Below are 24,867 nucleotides of genomic sequence, written 5' to 3' on the forward strand. Positions count from 1 at the left end.
TCAGAAAGTAATTTTCTAAATCCTTGTCTTAGCCTTCTGTGTTTCTCCTTCCAGATATAACTTCAATAAACAACATATCATAGCTATAGACATCAGATTTTGGTATGATGGTTTCTCTAGAAAACCATTCTGGTGCAAGATTTTGGTATTGTTCCTCTCAATGAGGCTCTCATGGTAGTAACAACTTGGCTATCGTTTCCGTGAATGAGTTTAGCAAGACCAAAACTCCTAGTTTTGGGCTGTATTCTGCATCCAACAACATTGACATATTGGATTGCACCAATAGTTGCCGCTTCAGCACTGAATTGCTTCTCTACCTGGTTCAGAGTTTTTAAGTTCTCTTAAAGCTATGAATATCCCCTTGAAAACAGAACCAAGACCTCCTTCCCCAAGTTTTTGTGAGGAGTTGTTTGTTGTTCTTTTTAAATCTTTGTACTTGAACAACACCAAAGAATCCTCAACTGTCTTCGATGCTTCTGCTGACCAAGTACCAGGACAATGCTTATGATAGAGAAGACCCTGCAAGTACTCCCAACAACAATCCGATGAGTCTTTTTCTCTACATTGTTAGGCATAGACTCTATCATTTGGTCCTTCTCAGATATTGAAACTCGGAGATGTCAATCTTTTTGTTGACTTTCCTTGCAGTGGTGGTTCTTAAGATTGTGAAAGCAGACAGTGATTGTCATAAGCAAAAGCAGTGCATGAGTTAAATCAGATAAGCAAAGAGTCACATCGGTCAACGTTATCAACACCCAAAGACTCGGGATTAATCGGATAAGTAACACCAGGCAGGCATCAGCACTGCAAAGGGAAGAATTTGCCGTCTGAATGGTCCCCTAATCTCCAAATCTTTCAGGGTTTTTGGTTGAAATCAAATCCAAGGCAACCACAAAGAGTCACATTTTGTTGGTTGCAGACACTAAAAGGAAGCATAAACCAAATTGATGCATTAACGATTCATCGTTCAACAGAAACCGATTCCAAAATTGGGAAGCATTTCAACACTTTGTCTCTATCAAGTTATATCTTCGTATCAAGTAAAACAGATCTGGAGCAACATTTAAAATGTTTAGCTTCAGAAATTAATACAAAAACCAACAAACTGTGCCATTAAGAGTCAGCTATGTATTCTGGGTTCTTCATCAGCCTAACAGATAATCCAATTATTAGTAAGTTTTCAAATCCTTGATTAACTAACTAGTAGAAACAGATTGAATTGCTAGAAAGAAAACACAAAAGAAGGATTGATTTGAAAAAGAAAGAAGAAGGTTACATGAATCAGAAAGAACGTAGCGAAGAGTATTTGAATTACGATCACATGAATCATCCATCACTCTTTACAATACTTTCATCATCTTCATAACAAACAAATAAACAAAACTAACTCAATAGTAGACTAGGAACCAACTGTGAGAGACTGCAAAAAAAAGAGAGGCAGATACAAACCTTTATATAGCCAACCGGTCGAAACCCTAGAGGTCACTTTAGTCATTTCGCCCCCCAATTCTTCTTCTTTCTTTCTTTTTCTTTTTTCCTTCCTTCCTTCCTTCCTTTATAAAGAAACAGAGGATTTCAAAATGGGAGTCGATTTGTTGTGGCAATGTCTCTCCGCGCCTTCAAAGAGAGCCTTAAACCCTGCCAAACCCAAAACTCCTCGTCGTCGATTCTGTCCCAAATCCCAGAACCCACAATCCCTAGAAAGCCCCCCAAATCGTCTCTGGCTCAGCAGCTCTTGAGGCTCCAAGATCCTCTGTCTCTTCAACCACCTCCACCACCGCCACCACAGAAGACCCAGGTGGAGGATCCCGATGAGGAGGACGAAGACGACCCAGAACCACAGGGATGCTCTGGGACTACTAGTAAAGTTAGTAGCTTTCAGTTTGATCACACAGGACCCTATGAACCCCTGGTCTTATCCCATTTTCCTCTCATTCAGGTATTAATTACACTTGGTTTTCCTCTTGTCCATGTTCAATCTACGATGATTTTCGGATATTTGTCTGGTGTGTGAATTTGGGAGAAACAACATTTCTTTGTGAAATGGAAACCACCAGCTTCCTCTCATTGTTTGCAAGTTTTCAAGCAAGTGAAATGGAAACGAAATATAAATGTGAACGAAATTATTACTCAATGGCTGACCAATTAATATACCTAATTTCTTAGTTTGTAACTGTGAATTTCTTTGAATAAATGAGTTTTGAATGTCTTTAGAAACTTTTAATAGGTGTCACTTCTTTTCGTTTTGCAGGTTCCTGCATCCATTAACTGCAGATTGCTTCCACATCAGAGAGAGGGAGTAAAGTTTCTGTACAATATATACAAGAACAACCATGGAGGGGTTCTTGGAGATGACATGTAAGTTTATCATGCTCAAATTAGATTTCATATCGCGGTAGAAGATTGATTGTCTTCATATTACTTGTACTTGTGTCCTCCAGAAATTTTTTGTATTCTTTTAATTTTGTATTTTAAATATCAAACACTTTTCATTTAATTTGAGCATTTTCCTTCCTTTCAATGCTGGGATAGATTTTAGTCAAGAACAATCAATAGTTTTGAAGGCATGGCTTAATCAGATTTTACTATGCAATATCCAAAACCATCAATGAAGCACCTGTTCTCTCAGAACTGAATATATATATGGTGCACCTTGACAATACATACTTGTAGATAAACTGGGAATGAAAGTTCTTGAGCCGTAAAAATTTTCTCTTATGCATTCAATAGGGGGCTAGGCAAAACCATTCAGACAATTGCATTCTTGGCTGCTGTGTTTGGGAAAGATGGTGATCGCATTGATTCCACAATTCCGAAGAGAAGTGAAATAACAGAACGAAACCCTGTTCTCATAGTTGGCCCCAGTTCAGTTATCCACAACTGGGAGAGTGAATTCTCTAAGTGGTCTAACTTTAGTGTTGCTGTTTACCATGGTGCAAATCGGGATTTGATTTATGATAAATTGGAAGCTCATGGAGTTGAGATACTTATCACGAGCTTTGACACATACAGAATTTGTGGCAGCCAGTTATCAGATGTTAATTGGGAGATTGTTGTTGTTGATGAGGCACACCGGCTTAAGAATGAAAAATCAAAGCTCTACATAGCATGTCTAGAATTTAAAACCTTAAAACGAATTGGTCTCACTGGAACTATGATGCAGAACAAAATCATGGAATTGTTTAACCTGTTTGACTGGGTTGCACCTGGATCCTTGGGAACACGGGAGCATTTTCGGGAGTTTTATGATGAACCTCTCAAACATGGCCAAAGATCAACTGCTCCGGAAAGATTTGTCCGCATTGCTGATGAGCGAAAACAGCATCTAGTAGCTGTTCTTAATAAATATATGTTGAGAAGGACAAAAGAGGAAACCATTGGTCATCTTATGATGGGGAAGGAAGACAATGTCATATTTTGTTCAATGAGCGAATTGCAAAAGCGGGTGTATAGGCGAATGTTACAGCTACCAGACATCCAATGCCTGATAAATAAGGACCTTCCCTGTAGTTGTGGATCTCCTCTTACCCAAGTTGAGTGCTGCAAAAGGATTGTACCAGATGGAAAAATCTGGCCATACCTTCACAGGGATAACCCTGATGGTTGTGATTCATGCCCCTTTTGTATTGTCCTTCCTTGCCTTGTCAAGCTCCAACAGGTAAATGAGATCTCCATTGTTTAACCTTCTATTTTTCACTCTTTTATCAGGAACACGTAGTTCATTGTTATGTAGAGGTGTTTTAGTCCTTGTAATTTGCACCATTAAAGCTATGGTTTCCTGAAGGTAGAGGTACAATTAGTTAGGGCTTGAGTTAAGTTGTAAAGGCAAGACTCTAGATACTTTTGGTCTGTGCTGATCAAATTTTTTAAATGTGAAAGAAAAAAAGGAAGTGTTAGAAAATAAAATATCTGGGAATAAATGAATCACCTGAAAAAATCTGGTGTTTGTAGCCCGGGTATATGTTTTTTTTTGGGTCTTGTTGTGTTTTCCTAAACTCTTGATTTTGTAAACTGTCTGCACTATTAGCATTTTTTTTTCCTTTTGTTTTTTTTTTTTTATATAACTGTTCAAAATGATGTAAGAACAATAAAATCCCTTGTACTTTGCTTTCCTAGTTATGACATGAGGCATACTCTTGTTAAATTCCTCTCTCCTTCATACATACATGAGCTCAGTGGTGATTTTTTGCATATGTTTGCTGAGCTCAGCATCGAGCCATGTAATATAATCATAAGAACCTTTACAGTAAGTGCTTACGTGGAATATGTTAGGATGACTGTTTGAGTGAGGCAATGAATTTTTACATTTTATAGAGCATGCATTACATTTGTGGATTGATCGATCCCTAATTATTCATATACATTCTCTGTCACAATGTTTTATAAATTTATGTATTGTATTTGTGCATGTTTAGATAAGTAACCACTTGGAGCTTATTAAGCCTAATCCGAAGGATGACCCAGAAAAGCAAAAGAAAGATGCAGAGTTTGCCTCTGCTGTGTTTGGCCCAGATATTGATTTGGTGGGAGGCAACACTCAAAATGAGAGTTTTATGGGCTTAAGTGATGTTAAACAGTGTGGGAAAATGCGAGCACTTGAAAAGTTTATGTTCTCATGGATTGCACAGGGTGATAAAGTCCTTCTGTTCAGTTACTCTGTCAGGTGAATTTTCTTAAATTTCCTCAATAATAATAGTGTTCTGTAAGGATTACCACATGAAGCAATTCTTAAAAACTCTCGCTTCAACAGCTTTTCATTTGTGGAGGTCTACAAAGCACAAAATAATTGTTGTATTTGCTATAACTTCAACAGTTTCTTATTTCTTCTTTGACTGTTAAGTTAGGCAGCTTTCAACTGATTACAAATGATACATGAATGCATTTTGTGAATTATAGTCTTTGGGACTGCTTGATAATCTGTTGACTCTGCCATACGGGTGAGTTAGAACTTTGTTGAGTTTTGTTTTTGAGAGAAAGAGAGGGGAAGGCAATCTGAGCTGCATTTTTTATCGTATATCAGTTTGAAAATAGAGAAAAAAAAAAAAAAAAAAAAAAACTTTTACTGAGTGTATTCTGTGTCCATCAATTGTCCAGTGCATGCTTTTCTTCTTTAGGTCTGCCTTTTGGATCATTTTAGTTGCTGAACTGAATTAACTAGAATCTCTTCTTCCAGGATGCTGGACATATTGGAAAAATTTCTTATACGCAAAGGTTATTGCTTCTCAAGACTTGATGGTTCCACACCAACCAACTTGCGCCAGTCTCTTGTTGACAACTTTAATTCAAGTCCAAGCAAACAGGTATAATTTTAATCAAATGTCAGAAAAATCTGTATTTAAGTTTCTGTTTGACAGTTTTCTATTGTTTTAGGTGTTCCTTATATCAACTCGAGCCGGTGGGCTTGGACTGAATCTTGTCAGTGCAAATCGTGTTGTAATATTTGATCCAAGCTGGAATCCTGCCCAAGACTTACAGGCCCAAGACAGGTCATTTCGGTTCGGGCAGAAACGGCATGTTGTGGTTTTCCGCCTTCTTTCTGCTGGTTCCCTTGATGAACTTGTTTATTCACGTCAGGTGTACAAACAGCAGCTATCAAACATTGCTGTTTCTGGAAAAATGGAGAGACGATATTTTGAAGGTGTCCAGGTACAGAAATCAATCTGTGTTACATTTCTGCTGGAACTTTTTTATTTGTATTCAACTACTAAATACTTGCATTAATTCACTTAACTCTCGTATTTTTCAGGATTGCAAAGACTTTCAAGGGGAACTTTTTGGAATTTGCAATTTATTTCGTGATCTTTCAGATAAGCTCTTTACCAGCGAGATATTTGAGTTGCATGAAAAGCAGGGACAAAGAGAAGGGGATTGTCATGGTAGGGAACAAGAATCAACCAAAATTACTTGCGTAAAAGAAGTGGGTGTGACATCTTCATCCATGTCTGAGACCACGGATTCTGAGAAGGCTTTAGCAAGTCAACCTGTGCTTAAAGATGTGGGTAAGTATGATCATGTCTTCTACTACTCTCTATATGCATTTGTCAGTTTGCCATACATCCTGTGATTCTTTTATTCCTGTTTTGAGGATTTTGACATTTGCATGTCCAATTTATCTGTGTCCTTTGTAATCATTGTGGACCACAAATTACTGTTATTTTGGAGAAAAGAGGGAATTTGTGGTCAGTATGGACTATGATAGCTTTTGGCCGTCACTTGATCCAAAATTATGAAAATAAAGGCATTTAAGTTTAAATAGATTTGTGCTTTGAAGTAGATTATTTGGAAAAAAAAAATATAAAAAAAAAAAAGTAAAATAAGCTGACTGCTCTTTCTGCTTGAGTGCATTTTCAAAATATAGAATGAGAATGTAGCCAAGTCAAGTAATTTGTAGATCTGGATTGAGTTGGAAACAAACTAGTGTATTATGAGCTTTGCTGGAAAGGTTCTACTAGGCAGGGCCCAGATCAGGGGGAGGGGGAGGAAGTGAAGAACGCAACGAAGCTGTGCCAGAGAAAGGGGAACAGGAAAAGAGGAAGGAAAGAAAGAAAAATTAAATAAAATTGAACTCCTAATACACTTTCCGTCATTGAAACAAAGAAAAAGGAAAGTCAGTCAAACAAATAAAGAAGGAAAGAAAAGAAACAGCTTATTATTGCTTTCTCTCTTCGCTGGGTTCCTTAAACAAAGAGGGGAGAAATAGTTAGTGATAAAGGCTATATGGAGTTGCAAACAAAGTGTGGATCTGTCTGTCCACAATTTGGGGTGTGGGGTTGCCAACTTTAGACATGCTGGATTTTGTGCTTCAGACCATTTCATATTGCTAGGTTCTTGAGATGAGAACTTGTTGCACTTACTATCTTTTTGTTCTTTATTTTATCTTTCTACCATCTGATTTATATTTATTATTGTTCTGAATGCAACTGAAATGTTTTGTTTTCTATAGGTATTGTCTATGCACATCGTAATGAAGACATTGTGAATAATAGACCTGGAATGCAAGGGACGATGGAAAGAGTCATTCCTTGTAATGATAGCCTAAAACAGCCCCCCACTGGTGTTGCTAGGAGAAAGCGACGAGAGGGTACTGGTGGAAAGGAGAATGTATCTGTATCCATGGATCGCAAAAGGATTCAATTTAGTCTCCTTGCTAAGTTCATGGGTATGGGAGAGATTGAATTTAGCAAGTGGGTAGTATCTGCTCCTCCTCTAGAGAGGGAAAAGGTTATCCAGGACTACAAGGAGAGAAACAAGAAGAAACTCAACAGCGTTGATTTGTTATAAGGTTGTGGCAAAGTCATAAATGTGACATCCTCCGATCGGGATCATTTATGGTGAGACTAGAATGATATTAGATTGTCTTTGAGGTGCCTAGGACGTTCAAAAGTTGTAATCTAATTTTTGAAGCATTATTTTCAAAAGTGTGCATTTGTGCAAAAATTAACAGCTGAACTCCTTGTACAGTTCTGTATCTCCAAGATGTGGTGTTAATAGATATTATGAAAAATCATAGTAGTAGCTTACCATAAAAAAAACTTGGACAAACGTTTTGCAAAGCCATTCAGGGTTTACAAATTTAATATCGACGAATGCGAGTGGATTGAGATGGAAACCCTTGGCAATGTGGCTCTTTTCATTGGTGAGAATAACCCAATATCTGTGGTGGCTTCTAGTTTCCAGGATGTAAGCAGGATTGCATATACTACAACCATGATTTTGATTTTATCAGCATTGATGATTAGCAACATGATTTTGGTGTTTACGACATGGAAAAGAAGAGCATTTCCAAGCCTTATTCCAAACAAGCTAAGGCCCTGTTGGAGATGACGAATCATCGTCCAATCTGGACTGTGCCTTCTTTTATGCTGTGACAACTTCCTCTGTTCAAGGTTTTTGAGCTATTTTATTTAGTTGTTATTTCATGTTATTTATGCTGTGACATACCACCTCTTGGTATGTCAATTCAAGGTTTTCTACGCTGTTTCGTTTCCTCAATTATCCTACTGTCTATATTTGGTATTTCTTTTTGTCTCATGCTTAATCAAAAATCTAGAATCCAAATGAGGTATATCAAGATAAATAAAGTCGTTTCCTCAATTATCCTACTGTCTATATTTGGTATTTCTTTTTGTCTCATGCTTAATCAAAAATCTAGAATCCAAATGAGGTATATCAAGATAAATAAAGGAGGAAAGTGGAAATCATGAATTACTTGGTTTAGCATACCCATATATAATGTAGTTGCGAAATTCAATATTATGCTAATTGTGTCTATGATTTGTGAAAGCATTTGTATGTGATTTATAATACAAAACATGAACTTGAACCACAGTTGCAGTTGATTGTGAAATTACTGTATAAACTTGCCCCTTGGAGAAAATGAAATCGTCTGCAGAACAATACTCAAGATATTTGTGCACTTTCAAGGAATCTACTTGTACTTCAGTCTCAATCGAAAACTAAAATACCTTTTCGGCCTTATTCAGAAGGCTGTCTGATAGGAGCATTTTAATGCGACGTTTTAACTGCTATTTCCCTACATTTCCTGCTTTATTTCCTTAAAGAACACTGTTTAGGAAAGTTTCCATTCTTCAATTGGGAAAGTTCCTAATTGTAGAAAGTTTCCGTTTTGTAGTTTCTATTTCTCATTTTAGAAAGTTTCCCATTTTAGTTTAGGAAAGTTTCTATTTTCATGTCCTTGGAATAAATGAGTTGAAATAAGCTCATAAATGGAAAGAGGAGCTAGCCAACGTTGGAGGGAGACAAGATGAGAGACAAGGGCTGCATAAATGAGCAGAAATGAAGAAAATAAGCTTTCCTGTTTCATCCAGGAAATCCTGTCCAGGAAAGGAAGTGACTCCTAGGCCGTTCAAGATGTGTGATCGAAATGATGAAGTGATATGGCGTGAGAGAAGCTTCTTAAGGACCTTAGAAGATGACATGGCAAAGAGGTGATGCAAGGAGGCCTAAGAACTCTCTAGATTAAACTGGATTTTCGGCAAAATGGATCAAGGCCCATGGAATTAGGGTTTGTGACGCATAAGAGAAGAATGATATGTGTTTGCCGTGATATGCTAAGAGAGAAACAAGGAGATGGCGTGAAAATAAAGAGGAGAATAAAAGATTACGCCAAGAGATTTTCTAGGGAGAGTTTTAAGGAAGGAAATATTCTTGGAGGAGTTAAATGTGTTGATTGCGGTGAAAAGGGAGAGAGAATGTGTGATGCCAACGTGAAAATCAGAAAATATCGAGGAGATTGACGTTGGAGATTTTCAAGGGAGAAGTTTAAGGAAAGAAGAAGTGTGGACAACAAGAAAAAGACTCAAAATGCGTCTAGGTTCATCCCTATATTCCCTAAAGGAATTTTGGCCGAAATAAAAGAGAAAAATCAGAATATCTTCAAGGAATTTCGGCAACTAAATATTAGGGAGGTATTTTAGAGAGTTTTGACTGGTTGGACCACATCACAGGGCTTACTTGGCGAGTTATCATTGGTGGAAGCTATGTGGAATTTTATTATAATTTCGTGGAAAACAATAGAAGAATCAAGAAGCTAGGGCAACACTCTTGTCGTCCCCTATATATACCACCCTATTCTTGACGTCAGAGAGGTTCCACACTTTACAATTCAGAAAATTACTCTCTCATAAACGTCTAGCCTCTCCTCCTCTCTCCATCCTCTAGTGCTCCCCACGGATTTCAAGCAAGGCCGAAGAAGAGAAGAAGAAGCTGTGAGCAATTCATCCATCATCCACCATTGAAGACTTGCTTCCAAGCTTCAAGGATCCAAACGTCAAGCATCCATCTCCATCTTCCATCCACGGTGTAATTCAACCTCTTTCTTTGTAACCTTGTTTGATTTCCGTTGGATTGTTTCTAGTTGACATTGATGTTTGAACAAAGTTGTTAATTCCGAAATTTATATGATTGAATGAGATTTTCGATTCCTATATTGTGATTCTTAAGTTGCTTTTGTGAGATTGTTTAATTAAATTTGCTCGATTGATGTCCTTTATGTGTTTATCTTATGTGGTTCGAAACACTTAGGGTTTACATATAATTGTTGCTAGATTTAAGAACCTGATTCACCTAATTGTTTTGTGAACTTGAATCAAGAGTAGTAAACGTTTTGGACAAAAACCAAATTTAATTAAAAAGGATTGCAATTAGATGAACTTTTTCATACTAAGTTGTACACTTGAGTTGATATCCTTTCTTGTGTTCTTCATGCGTTAAACATGTGTTGATGATCTAGCTTTCTAGAATTTAATTGCATGTTTGATAGGATTAATCTTTGTGCTTTCACTTAGGTTAATTAGTGATGGAAAGTAAAAATGGGAAAACGTTTGCTTCAAATGTTTCATATGATCAATTCTTTCTCATGACTTAGATGAACAATATTTGGGTTGGATCGAATTTGATTATGACTTTGGTTTTTATCTTTGTTTCTTACGTTCCATTCTTGTATAAGTGTTTATATTTCTTTTGTTTTAATTCTTTTAATTTTCGGAAACCAAATCTTAAAAAAAAACCCCCTTAATTTCGTAAATTTGTATATACTTGTAAATATCTTTGTAAATTTTATACTTTGTTTTAATTTTAATTCTTTATTTGTTTGACAATGACAGGTGTACCCTCAATCCCCGGAATAGAACGATCCCTATTTACTATATACTAACAATGACATTTTCAGGGTTAAATTGGGCGTATCACCGGCTTGACCCTAGCCCTTTTGGCCCTAGCGGTCCGGCCCTAATGAGCGGGTAAGGGTTAACATATTTAAATCCCGGTCCAGTCCGATTCTAAGCCCTAAAATTTAAGGTAGGTCCGGCCCATGGTGACCCCTAGCTGGAAGCCACCAAATAAATAAACACCAAAAGGGGCCCAATGACGTGGTGCGTTCTCCTCCACACAAACTGTTAAAAAAAGTTTGATTGTGAATGCTCAGCTAACTGTAATTCCTCTACCGTCATTGTGAAATAAGCCAGGCAATTACGTCATTTCGCCATTTGAAAGAGACTTCCTTGGGAACCCATTGATCTCAAAAGTATCTTGTTTGGGTAGCTTCTTTTGGAAGTCATTGTCAGTCCTTTCACAAATTCCTCATCAACTCATCAAAAGCATAAAGAAAGAAGAAGTGAGAGCAGAACGATCTCGGAGCTCCGCCTCATCAACCAGCCTATTCAGCAGCCTCCTTATGGTACCTTTTAGGAGACCGATCACTTTAGCAGTTCTAGTCGAAGATTGAGAATCAGCTGTGGTGGATTATATATTTTATTGTGCATTTGATATTAGTGGAGGATCCAGGATTCAATCCTTAGGTGGGCTTGAACTTCTTAACAAGAAAAAAAAAATTATTATGGAGAATCTTGACGGTGCGAGAGAATTTTATTAATTGAAAAAAAAAATGATGCACCTAGCAAGGGGGGACGTAGTGAGCCTTACCTATAAAAAACTGAAGAACAAACTCAACAATAAAATAAACGTGAAATACAATACAAGAGCATAAGCTAAATAAATCTAACTCTACGAGCCCTAAAGCTTCAATTTTATTTGAGTCTAGAATTGAAGCTTTTTTGGAAGAAAAAGACTAGAAGACATTGACGCAATGAGGTCTAAGAAAATGTGAGACCGAAGCCAAACTCTTCGGGAGTTCGGGTGGCCTTGATAAATCGACAATACACTTGCAAAATATATATATATATATATATATATATATATATATATATATATATATAGGTTTTTTTTTTTTGGCCTAAAACTTCTCGGGTGGGCTTGCATTGAGCCCAACAACTCTTAACACTTGGATCCGCCCGTCTGATATCGTCGAATGGGCACTGAGGTTATATCACTTTTCGATCAAAGGGTGGATTTGGTAAATAATGAATCGATAAATTTGATTTTTATTAGTTTATGAAATGAGAGTTTCTATTGGGACCTCCAAATCTACTCACTTGACCTCACTCTATTATGAATTATTAAATGACATATATAACCTACTATAAAATGACTATTAAGGACAATAATTATACCAAAAAAATATTATGATTAAATTCTGGTTACTACCTTATACTTTCAAAGGTTCATCAGTTCAGTCCCTGCACTTCTAATTTAATCAGAAAAGTCATTCCACTCTCCAATTTCATCAAATCGATCCAATCCATCACTATTTCGTCAATTTTCGTTGTTAATAAGCTGACGTGGGACCTTCTTACAGGGAAAATTTCCAAACTACCCATCGCTAGGCTGCCCGCCGACCTGTCAGTGTTGTGAATGCAGATGGGTAGTTTGGAAATTTTCCCCGAAAATTGACGAAGTGGTGACAGATTGGATCGATTTGATGAAATTGGAGAGTGCAAGGACTTTTTTGATTAAATTAGAAGTGCAGGGACTGAACTGATGAACCCTTGAAAGTATAAAGTAGTAAGCAGAAATTAGTCCAAAATATTATATTTATTTTATGTAGACTTTCCAATTCAATAATATTAGATAGTATTCCTTATTATTTTCCTTATCTATTTTCATTTTTCAATTTCACTAAATACTCATTAAAGCATTCATATATATTTAATAAGAATTAAAAATATGATTAAGATCATGTGACATAAAAATGTATGATATATATGTTGAACGCATATCGGTGAGGGAAAACAAAATAAATCCTCTTATGATTTATAACCTAAATCTAAGTCAATCCATTATATTTGCAACAACAAAAAAAACTAAAAATATTTAAATAATTAATCATGTGGTACAAAAAATAATGAAAAAATAAAATAAAAAACGAATGATTTTTTTTTTTGAGAATAAAAACAAATGATTTCTTCATTTTTTTTTTGCACAGCTAAAATAGAAAGAAAAAAATAAATAAATAAACATAATAGTTCATGGCATTTTCTTATTAATTAGACATTAATTTTTGAAACTCAAGTTTGATTAAGAAATGTATATTTAGTTAAGATTTATAGAGTGATTAAATCATTGAAATGACTAAATATTTTATTTTAAAGATAATAATTTGTTTGCAAATTATATGAGTGAGGTTATTTGAGGAAGTTTAGTGAGGTTTAGTAAGTAAATTTAGTATTTGAAAATTTGATAAGAGGTGTAAAAAGCATAGAGGTCAAGTGAGTAAATTTGGAGGTTCTAATAGAAAAACTCTTATGAAAGTTGTGGTATTGAATGATAGTTTTTTCCCTTAACATACCGTGTGATTCCTAAATTGAAGATTAAAGAAAGTTTAACAAATTATAGAAGGATTCGACTGTATTACATCAACACATGGATCTGTAAATACTCTCTCTCGAGAAACCCTAAAACCCTAAAGTCGGTTTCTTCATCGATTGCGCATTCAAGCTCGTCCGGCGGCGCTGCGACCGGTTCTGGCCTCCGGCCTCACCGACATCTTGGGTATGCTGCCGGACGGGTCTTTGGTCTGATCAGTTCGACGGTGATTCATGGGTGGTTGTGCTCGAGTTCCTGACGGCGTTTTGGCTTCTGTTTCTGTTTCTGGCTGCATCTCTTTCCGGCGGGGTGGTCGTACTGGGCAAGATCGGCTGCTGGGTTCTCAATTGACGATGGTTGGGCAAGCGCTGCACCAGCGTGATTCAGACTCGGATCCGTAAGGCGAGAGCTGCGGCTGTGTGGGCAGCGAGGTGGTTTGGGTCGATGCTGCTGGAGGTTGCAGCGGCGTAGATCTTGGCGTCAAGAGTCGTGGCAGAGAAGGTCGGGAGGAGGTGTTGGACTTGTGGCGGACGACATGGGGTCAGCAGGTGATGGGCCGGGACCGAGCCCGCTTGATGGGCTCTGGCAGTGGACCTCTCTTGGGCGCTGTCTGTGCTGCACAGGGCTTTAGGGTTTTTTAAAGTTTTTTTAATTCCAATAACTCCCTAGTTTGTTCTGGGAAAGTAGTGGGTTTTGGCCTGATTTAGGTCTGCTTTATTAGTGGGTGTTAGCCTATATTGCTATGGTTTCTTCTTACACCAAGTTAATGAATCTTCTGGAATACAACAATTGAGTGCATTGACGAATGGAGATTTGAAATAGTTTTCTTAGTGTACGCTGAGATTGGTAGTTGTGTAGGCTCGTAAAATTCAAATGAGCATCATTGTACTAGTGGATGGTACCCGTATTCCCTTACCTGTTTGACCACTGATTTAGGGTACAAGCATATAGGGTTTATTTGTATGTGCCGTTCTGGCTAATCCCAATGAAATCTCTCTTACTCTGTCAAAAAAGAAGAAGAAGGATTCGACTGTTAAAACTAGTATAAACCCATATGGTAGCTAAAATGTAATTAATTGTTGGATTGTGTTGATGCTTTGTTAATACATGATTTACTGTAAATACATGGAAAATCTAGTAAAAGGCATATGGTCAGTTAGCCCGGCCCTACCCTAAATTTTAGGGTTTAAGGTCAGGCCAGGCCGGGCCTAGTCAAAGTCTATAAAATTTAGGGCTAGGCCAGGCCAAGGCTTATATATGTTACCCCTTACCGGCCCATTAAGGCTGGGCTACAAGGGCTGAGTCAGGCCAAGCCCTCGAATAGAGCCAAAAAGGGCTGGAAAAAGCCTTACTTTTTTAACAAAAAAAAAAAAAAAAAACATTTTTGTTTTGTTTTTTTTTGTGTCAAAATGTGGCTCAATGGTTGTATAGGTGGGTGATCGAAGACTCATTTCTCATTTTCTTGTGTTGATCAATTTAATTATATATATATATAGTTTTTTTTTTTTTTTTTTCAGATCCTATTCACTCATGATATCTCAAAGCCGGTATAGCTTGAACGCAAGGTTTGTGAAAAGTACGAGCACCTAAAGGGCATATGCTCTCAGTACGGTCTGATCACCCATGCTGGTGAAAAGTGTGATGAGATTCAAGCCGATACCTCGACATCTAGGGTTTTGAGTTTGCAGTTACGTCTTCCCTCAAGGCTGGCAACTCTTTCTCCTTCTCTGTTCAAACTCGTCATGCCTTCTTCACACCCTCATCTTCTATTCCAAAGAAAAAGAAGCCCATCATTCTCAGAGAGAGACTGACCGAGTCTTCTGCCACGCTTGAAACTGCTGGCGAGGAGCAGGGGCAGTCAGAGTGTGTTGTACGTAGTGGTTTCTGAGGAGGCTCACCAAGAGCCGGCGGTGATGATGTCTGAGGGTAGGGCATCAGACTCTCCACTGGTTATAGGAGAGGGAGAGGTGGTGACTGCGTGCGATGGCAGTTGTTCTTGCGGTGCTGGCTATGACACCTCCCACTAATAAACGTGATAAAATTTCCTTATCCTAATTTAATTTGGTTTCCGAATCCTTTGTGGGTGAATGAAAACTTGAACCCCAATTGGATTAGGGTTCTTCCTGAAATATATATATATATATATATACACACACACATATAAGCCTAGCCTCCTCTCGACCCTCTCCATATTCGATTCTGCAAATCATGCCTGCGGTGGAAAAAGAGTACGATACCCATTTGGAGCGCAGAGGCAAATCCCCCGCCGCCATGGGGGAAGACAATGTTTCGATCACCATGAGGTTTGTCAAGGTACGCGGAAGACGCTCTTCTCCGGCTGATCCAGTAATTTATGAAGACGGGGGCGACATAGTAGCTGATGAGTCGATTTGGGTAGATTTCTGTACCATCAAGCAGAAACGATACGAGTCTTATTATAAACAGCAGATCGCGGCGTATCTTTCGACCATGGGTGTCCCGGAATTTTACCATCCACGTGTTTTCGAAATTCTGTTCGAAGAGTTAGAGGCGGCCGTGTCCCCTGAGCCTCCTATTGCGATGGCCATATTCGAAGTCGATTTGCGGATAGATACTCGTACGGCTCGATCAGCAATCGAGGGCTTGGAAAATGTGAGACTTGATAGAGCTGTTATGGAACGCACGCCGTCGTGCGCAATTTGTTGGGTGGATTTTGTAGAACAAGATGTTGATCAACTGATGCTTACTCGGATGCCCTGCTCCCACTATTTCCACGGGGATTGTATTCGTCCGTGGCTGCACATCAATCGTCTATGTCCCATGTGCCGATACCCCATGCCGTTAGAGGAGGAGGAGCCGTCAAATCAATCCCCCTAATTAGGCTAGTTGCTCATTTTCTTGATTTTACTACTTCTTACTTGGTCTTTAAAATTACGAATTAGCTATATCTGCTACTGAAATAAATATCATCTTTTATTTATCTTGTTTACTTTGTATTGGCTTTGTTGGGAGCTATGTATGTATGTGAAGGGAGCCATCACCTTTATATGAACAATATTGGGTTTCTCCACTGTATTTGCTTTGCTTGTTTAAATTTAAATTTGTACTTTATTATGCTATAAAATTTGGTTTAATCTTCAGGGTTCCTGCTTCCTTATTGTTTGGTCCTCCTTCTAACCCATATCGGTTGGTTTTAGTTATGATCCCTTGCTTTTTAAATTTCAACTTCTGCTTTCTGTTTGCACTTAGTTATTTGTTTGTATTGGTTTTGACATGGTTTTCTTCCCTTCTGTTATCGAGTGGAGTCCTGCTTTGTTGCTATGTACTTTAGGATGTCCATTGATATACAATTGTGCGTTGGTTCTCCTGACTCGATTGCTTGTTGTTTGGTTTCCTCGCACAAACTGGTTGAATTTAGTTATGATCTTTTGCTTGTTGAATTTCAACCAGATTGCATGGCTTCTTTGCAATGCGCAAGCAAAAGAAGGAGACAATCTGGATTACTCACTACAGCCACATATATCATCCAACATGGCATCACCTAAAGCAACTGCAACCATGTTGTGTGTTCCCTATAAATGTGGCCGAATTCGACTTTCTCCCTCCAGTGGATGCTGCCAACTATTAAACATGGCTCACAACGGATGAAGGTAAAGCAACTATTTGATCACATCTGCGAACATTATTATACCATCTAGTAGTCTTTGGCATGATAGGTCAGGACAATACGATCAATGCAAATTTTGTGTATACCCCTGTATATTACATGTATTGTTCTCTAAAGAAGAGAACATCAATCACTCTACGTACAATTATATGTTTCTGCTGTTTCTTTATAATAAAATAAATCACTTGGGGCCGGGCCCAAGTGGTGAGGTTGAATTTAGCACAGAATCCATATTTTGCTTCTTACTTATATTTTTGCGGTTGTGATCATCACTTTGTATAGGGTATGGAAATATGAGTTTAAGGCCCAGTTTGGGATTGATTCCTAAACTGCTTTTGGGTCTATTGTAGGCTGTTTGGTAAAATCCTAGATATCAGCTTTTGGTCACTCTAGCTTCTTCCAACAGCGGAAATTGAGAAGCTACATTTCGTAGCTTTTGAAAACGGCTTCTGGGGGAAGAATGAAAAACACGGAGAAATTAATGAATTGCCTCGCCTCTATTACTGATCGCCTTCTCCTCCTCCTTTTGCTGTCGCTGAAAAAATTTGAGCAGCATCATTCATCCTTATCAGAAAATTGAGAGAGGACTTCCACTTCTGATCACCTTTTGAAGAGCATTCAGCCTCATTTCGGGCACAAATACAGTACAGGCATTTGGTTTGTGAAAGCTTACAAATTTGAAATTTCCCTTGAATCCGAGTTTACCCAGAAAAACAAGCCCAGACCCAGTGTGAGAAATGCACGATTTCTGCTTCACGATCCTCTACAGGTTGTTGCTGGTGGGTGGAGGAATATTTGGGCATTTCAGAAAGTGGAACACAACTCCTCTGTTTGAAGGTCTAGGCATTGGATTGGTTCTCAGTGTTGCTAGCAATCTCAGTCTCCAAGCCTTTCATAAGACTTGCTCTAATTCTTGAAACAGGTAGACTTTATTCTTTACATGGTTTGATTGAAACTCAGATGCGATAGTGACGAATTGACTGAATTTATAAGAAAGAATGATAAATCTTGATCTGGGTCTTTGTTGCTTTGAGAGAATTATTATAGTTTGAAATTTCATGCATCATCTGTTAGCTTAGCAGTGCTATTATTAATTGAGAACTTAGTTACTGAGAAGTTTCACAATATTGGTTGAGTTTAGTTTCCAGATTCCTGGCTCTCTTTTGTGTGATTTTTGCTTCACAAATACTCTGGTTTGTTGTTTTCTTTAAGCCCTATATGCATAGTACATCTTTCAGGGATTTGAAGTTTGAACCCCTTACACCCCTTTTCTTTAAGTAGTTTTTTTACATATATAGAATTATAGATCATACTCAATTCCTATTATTGTCTAATTATAGGATGCTTGCAATTTTTCTGGCGTTGAGGGCATCAGAGAGTTTTGTTACTCTAGAAGTTACAAGGTGATGCATTTATGTGATCATGACATGAAAGTGAAGCTCTCCATGATTTGAGTTGTGAGGATCCTATCTCCAAGATCCAATTTGTTAACCAGCAACAACTTTGAGGCGGTGTTTTAGTGCAAAACTCAAAGAAAAGGCAATGGAACTCATTCTTTGAATCTGTTACGTTAGGCAACCTTCATTTTTGAAGGTCTTCCTCAGCTAGATAGATTTTCTTGAATAATTTATCTTTTCATGATGTAACCTTGGGGGGATTCTAATCAAGCAAGTTTTATTTTTATTTTTTCTTATGAGACTACGGTTTTCCCATTTGTATCATACAAGCTTCTTAATGAGATTCCTCTCCATTAGAAGTACTTTTAGTATTCCTCTCAATTAGAATTAGATTCAATTTACCAAACACCTTCAAACTACTTTTCATTCTCACAGCACTTTTGAAAAACAGTTTACCAAACACTCGCTGCTTCTCACAGCAAAACTAAAAGCACTTCTGGCCACAGCACAGCAATCCCAAACTGAGTCTAAATGTGTTAATAAGACACGCCTCTCCTAATTCCTTGATCCTATCTATTGTTACAAATAAGTCTATTCCGTTCTTATGTTCACTGTACTGTTCATCTTTGGAGATCACTTTACACATTCAGATTCGAAATGTGATGCCTTACAATCCTAAGCAGCCAGCCGGGTGCTGCAGTTTCATGGTTTTGCCTATGTATAGTTTGAAAATTTAGTCTGGAAATTAAATTTTCTGTAGTAAATGGAAAAGTAAAGGGTTATATCTGTCGAAAAAGGTTATTAACATATGAAAGGTTGCATCGCTTGGCTTTTCTAAATAGTTGCAACTTTTCCTAATAGGTATATACACTCTTATAGATACAAATACATCTACTACATTCATTAATTGATTCCGTCAGTATCATACTTAGTTTTCCCTAGTTTGATATTGTGTTTCATACTTGGAGATTAAGAAGACTCTTAGAGAAAAGTTCAAACATTTTCTGATTCAGTGTTTCTTGCTAATTGGAGTGATACTTTAGCAAGAAGAATGATCGTTGTATCCTGGGAGACATTTGCCAATTCAAACCTTGAAGCACATGTGAAGGGTTTTCTTATAAATATAGCAATTTGACCCTAAATTTTCCTTTTTCTGGTAAAATAAAACCTCACACCAATTTGAGGCAATTGTGTATGTGTTGAAGAAGGAAGAGGGTGGGAGATATTTATCACTCTGTCGTGGTTATAAGGCCTTGATTTTACGTGAGTGTTATTGATGTGACTGGGAAGGTATCTCAGGTTATAAATGATAATGATGAGGAGTGAAAGATCGTTATGTATGGAGACTGAGTGAAATAGGGTATATAACTACTATGATGAAAGTGGCAGGACTGGTGGAGCGAGCATCATCCAATCTTATTCAGCGAGTTGGCTTCAATAAACCATCAATGTAGGTAGTATGTCTATACATGTCATTACAGAGAACTTGTGTTGATTTATGTTGATAGCTTAATTTCATTGTTGCTTTGCTTTTTATCTTCCTGACTACTGGTTTGAACTTCTTATAGCGTTGTTAACCTGTTAAAGGCGGATGCTCATTCTCTTCTTTTTTTAGTTACAAGAAAATTGTCGCCGGTTTCTTCTTCGATAATAGAGTTGCCTATATTCAGAATGCCATTATTTTATAAAGGATTAAATTCAGTTTAGTCCCTCTTTTTTTTTTTTTTAATCAAACTCATCCCTGATCTCCCAAATTGCATCAACTTCGTCCAAAATTTGAATTTGACTCCGAAGATGACGTCATCCGCTGAGCTGGAGCCAACAAGGAGGTCCCACATATCTGATTTTGAACCCACAAGAAGGGTAAAATGGACATTTCAAATTTAATTTAATTTCTAATTTTTTTTCTCTTATTTTCGCTATTTTCTCTATTTTCTTCTCTCTCTCACTCATTACCAGCCACCATCAATACCGGCCGACCACCATGAATCTCTGCTCACAAGCTCCCACTACCCACCATGAATCTCAAAACCGCCCCCTCCCCGGCCAACTGCACATCATATCCATTTTCTTCTCCCAAAATCAAAATTGCAAACTAAATCCAATCCAAATAAAATCGTAAGATGAGCCCAACTTCAAATCACTAATATCTAAAAGCAAAATCCAGAAATTCAAACAAACCGAAATGGCCGGCCCCCAAATCTTCTCTCTACACCCAAAACCTCATCTTTCTGGGCACATCCAAATCACAGGCCTCCAAAAACAACAGAGTTTCCAACAGATAACAAAACCAACAGAGCACGTCTCTGTGATTGTTTACCTGAGGATGGACCAGAGATCTGCGGCGGCGATCAGAAGGGAAGCGATCGGAGGTCAGGGGTACCCCACCTGCAGGCATAACCGCTGCTGCTAGGGCTCGCTAGCCCGTCAGCCTCCAGATCTGATTCGGTCCTCGCCCATAGAATACCACCACCTCCATCACACCCCAAACCCTAGCTCGATTCCTTCACTTTGCAATCTGGTTGGGCTTCGGGTCGAAGTTTTCGTCGCCGGAGCTCGACTCGGAGGTCATGGAGAAACCAACTGTGGGTGATATTTGATGGAATTGGGTGAATGTGAGAAATTAGGGCTTTAATCAGGTTTGGGGAGATAGAAAGAAGGTTGTGCCTACACCACCAATTCCGATCGAGGAGGAGGAGGACGACGAGGAGCGAGACGGCTTAGTGTAGAGCTTCAGATCGAAGGGAGGTGGAGGTGGAGGTGGTAGAAGGGGTTTCGTGGTCGTCGATCTAGAGAGGAAGATTCTGATCGAGGAGGAGGACGAGGACGAGGAGCGAGACGGCGTGGTGTGGAGCTTCAGATCGAAGGGAGGTGGAGGTGGAGGTGGTAGAAGGGGTTTCGTGGTCGTCGATCTAGAGAGGAAGAAGAGAGAGAGAGAGAGATCGAGAGAGAGAGAAGAAAATAGAGAAAATAAGAGAAAAAAAAATAGAAATTAAATTAAATTTGAAATGTCCATTTTACCCTTCCTGTGGGTTCAAAATCAGATATGTGGGACCTCCTTGTCGGCTCCAGCTCAGCGGATGACGTCATCTTCGGAGTCAAATTCAATTTCGGACGAAGTTGATGCAATTTGGGAGATCAGGGATGAGTTTGATTAAAAAAAAAGAAGAGGGACCAAACTGATGTTTGGCCTAAAGTTTGAGGGTCTAAACTGAATTTAATCCTTTTATAAAAATAAAAAACTGCACTCATTCTGCATTAAGGGCCTGCTGGGTGCATATATATCGTTAGCATATAAATATTATCTCAGAAGCTAACTTCATGACTAGGTTGCATATGTTTTTTTTACCTTATTATTCTTTAGCATTTGCTATAGATATGATATATGATTCTTTCAGTCTTGTGAGTGTTGTCTTAGCATCTGTTTTCTTTGTAAAATTGTTGTCAAATCTGAATGCTGTGTAGACAAACTTTATGCAATGGAAAGGTTTCTATGCTTCTACTGGTAAGTGCTAAGCAGTGTCTCAGGGTGGTACTGAATTATGAAGATACAAGTCGTGCTTGAGAGTCGTCATCCTGAAAGAGTTGCCTATTCACAGAATCGGAAGCCTGATTTTGGTGATTACTTTTAATTCCAAAGTCTTAGTGTGGTTTCTCTAAACATTCTACTGAAGGAAACCCTCGAAAGGGAGTAACAGAAGCTGTCAATAGCAAACAGTAAAATCTGTCATACCCACAAATGTAAGGGAGGCCTTTATTTTAACCATGTTGAGAAAACTATAAGGGTCGTAACACTGGACAATCCAAAGTGGTATTTCCCTAATTTTAGTAATTAATGTCAACCTTCTTATTCTATGCCTCTGGAAAAATGAAGCAAACCAACAGAACTTCGGCTTTCATCATATTACTTTTGCGGTGGACTAGTTCTTTTGTAGGGGGATTGAAGCTACAAAGAATTTTCTTAGACTCATACACTCTGTGTCGTCTAAGTAAGGGTTTATTCAATCAAATAACCCATGTTGTTAATCAACATATATACCCTTTGTTGGTCTAATTCCTTTCATTTTCAATTTGTATAATTTTGTCCAAAGCCCCTTCTTCCGTTGTGGTTATCACATCCTTGCGTGCATAAAGGGCTTTGTGATCTCAACAAAAATGAAGAAAAAGAGAAGGCTATGTTGTTCTGATACCAATGGAAGTATCTCTAATCTAATCTACATAGATAAGTTTCATATTATTCTTTCTTTGTTTGAGAGAAACTGAAATTGAGAGGAAATCGCTGTGTATTCTCATTGATAACAGGGGCCTCTTTATATAGAGGGTTACAATGCATAGAGTCTGAATCATACAAGGAAAGATAATCTCTAGATTCTTCTAATTAAACCATATTACCACTAGGTCAAGTAACCTAGAGTTTGGGTCAAACAAAAATTAGGGTTTTACTTGAACACTCCCCCTTGTGTTGCCCAAACGCGGTACTTCTCTCGTTGCCTCATTAAAAACCTTGTCGAGTAACAAAAACCCAGTGGGACAAAAATAACCTCGGTCGAAGGGGAAAAATAGCACAACACACCCTTCACGTTTCGAGACCATACATGTAGACATCTCCCCCTGATGTTTGCATCTCCCCTGATGACTACGGTCATGGGAGTTCGGATAACTTCCGCAAACGATGCTACCAACATGTTTCTTGAAAGTGGAATTTAGGCAATGACTTAGTGAGCAAGTCTGCCGCACTATCCTCAAATTGAACCTAGTTCACTTTAATCTTGAGGAGAGTCTGTTGTTGCTGATTATGCTTGGTGTTGTCGCTTTTGATGTAGCCTTGCTTCATTTGTTCAAAACAAGCAACATTATCCTAAATGCTTGTAGGCTCATCTGTGGTCGACTTCAAACCACAACTGTTAGAACATGCGTAACTATGGATCCAATCCATATACATTCATGAACCACTTCGTGAAGAGTAATAATCTCTGCATTGTTCGAAGATATAGCTACTAGGGTCTATTCTGTAGACCTCCAAGATATCATGGTCTTTAACCATGGTGAACACTTAACCAGTTTGGGAATGACATTTGTGTGGGTCAGAGAGATACCCAATATCAGCAAAACCTTCCAAAACACATGTCGTTTTGGGATGGGGATAGAGGACGCAGGCCAGTGTTGGCGGCGTTCCTGGTGTGTGATGGGTCTGAATCCATCATCTCTCTGTACGGATAAAACAAGCCTATATCAGTCGTACAACTCTAGTATCGAAAAATATCTTTTACACCAATCCAATGGCGTCGCGTTGGCGCAGAGCTATACCTTAGCTAACAAGTTCACTGCAAATGAGATATCCAGTCTTGTGCATTGAGTTAAGTACAATAATGCGCTTATTGTACTCAAGTAAGGCACTCTTGCCTCTAGCATATCTTCGTCATCATCCTTTGAACGAAGAAAATCCTTTTCAGGATCAAGACTATGGACAATCATGGGGGTGCTTGAAGGCTTGACCTTGTCAAAAATGCCTAAGCATCTATCAACACGATGCTCAAGTTCCAAACCGAGACATAATCGTGTTTTCCCAAAATCCTTCATCTCAAACTCGGATTTCAAGTGTTCAGCGGTTTCCCTTAACTCTTTAAGAGCTTCCAATGGAGATCATGTCGAACATGAACCGCGATAGAATCCGAAACTTGTTATGAAAACGCGCGGGCATATCCCTTCCCAATCAAGTAGTCATTTTATTGAGCGTTTCAACCTTATTGTAAACGCGCTCCGTGGTCTAGAGCCACTTGACTTGGGTAAATGAAGTTCACCATGAACTTTCATGTATATTCCGTATCTAGATCCCCATAGAGATACGTAGTGACCACATTTGTAAGCTGCATGTTCAGTTATTCGGAAACTACCAAACTGACAGGGTAGTGGAGTGCAATGACATCCATTACGAGAGAATATGTCTCATCGATCGTAGTCGATTTCATGGCGTTTTGTGAGAAGCCTTGCGCCATAAGGCGAGATTGTCATCTCTTTTTCTCACCACGCTTTCTAACGAAGACCCATTAGTCAATAGGTTTTATGTTAGGATGTGTTGGCATCACTGGCTCAAAAACCTTCCTCTTCGTTTAGAGAATTCAACTTAACCTGGATCGCATCTTTCCATTTAGGCCAAATCTCTCTACTTGGCATTCATTCATCAACGAAGCGTGGTTCGATATCATCTGACTCAACAAACTCATGCGCAACGAAATGCGCAACTACATCATCAATTATAATGGAGTTTCTATCCCACGTCTCATGTACACTAGTGTAATTTTCATAGAGCTCTATATTCTCAAGAATAGGTTCTGATGTTGAGGCGTCCCCCAACGATAATCATAACCCGGAAGATACTCATGAGACGGATTTTGAGTCTTGATGATCAAAAGATTGGAATGTGCCAAAGTATCCTTCGAACCCACGGGCCTCCCAAGCATCCTAGCTGAGGCGATGGCCTATAACGCCAAAGTGCCACTCTCTTTGGCGTTGGCGCCATGCCTACCTCCGTGTAGCGTGGCGCTACGTCCTCTCGCAGGGACGTACTTCCTTGCAGGCATATTTGCAGCAAATGTGTGATCT

At 38.5% G+C, this 24,867-nt stretch overlaps 2 protein-coding genes, 1 long non-coding RNA gene and 1 other non-coding gene across 6 annotated transcripts; 3 read left to right on the top strand and 1 right to left on the bottom strand.

The window, feature by feature from the left end:
* Positions 1-1,274: 1,274 nt before the first annotated feature.
* On the bottom strand, positions 1,275-1,366 carry LOC133727584 (small nucleolar RNA R32/R81/Z41). The gene has a single exon (XR_009855265.1). It is a non-coding gene; the product is annotated as a small nucleolar RNA R32/R81/Z41 (small nucleolar RNA).
* A 215-nt stretch (positions 1,367-1,581) lies between these two features.
* LOC133724808 (switch 2) lies at positions 1,582-7,504 on the top strand. The gene is made up of 8 exons (XM_062151655.1): positions 1,582-1,939; positions 2,252-2,358; positions 2,731-3,658; positions 4,416-4,663; positions 5,174-5,300; positions 5,371-5,646; positions 5,747-5,999; positions 6,944-7,504. Exons 1-8 carry the CDS (start codon positions 1,604-1,606, stop codon positions 7,279-7,281), a joined length of 2,613 nt encoding a protein of 870 aa, XP_062007639.1. The 5' UTR covers positions 1,582-1,603; the 3' UTR covers positions 7,282-7,504.
* A 7,925-nt stretch (positions 7,505-15,429) lies between these two features.
* On the top strand, positions 15,430-16,077 carry LOC133727268 (E3 ubiquitin-protein ligase RDUF1-like). Its single transcript, XM_062154874.1, has one exon. It carries the CDS (start codon positions 15,430-15,432, stop codon positions 16,075-16,077), a length of 648 nt encoding a protein of 215 aa, XP_062010858.1.
* A 14-nt stretch (positions 16,078-16,091) lies between these two features.
* Positions 16,092-18,634, top strand: LOC133736527 (uncharacterized). Of its 3 annotated transcripts, none has more exons than XR_009859607.1 (3): positions 16,092-16,552; positions 16,651-17,789; positions 18,208-18,634. It is a non-coding gene; the product is annotated as an uncharacterized LOC133736527 (long non-coding RNA). The 3 variants fall into 3 exon arrangements; XR_009859605.1 differs by having other exon boundaries at positions 16,101-16,850; positions 17,150-17,789; positions 18,208-18,627; XR_009859604.1 differs by having other exon boundaries at positions 16,103-16,850; positions 17,218-17,789; positions 18,208-18,626.
* The last annotated feature ends 6,233 nt before the right edge of the window (positions 18,635-24,867 follow it).

This window comes from Rosa rugosa, chromosome 1 (genome assembly GCF_958449725.1).
Source record: "Rosa rugosa chromosome 1, drRosRugo1.1, whole genome shotgun sequence".
Classification (NCBI taxonomy): domain Eukaryota; kingdom Viridiplantae; phylum Streptophyta; class Magnoliopsida; order Rosales; family Rosaceae; genus Rosa; species Rosa rugosa.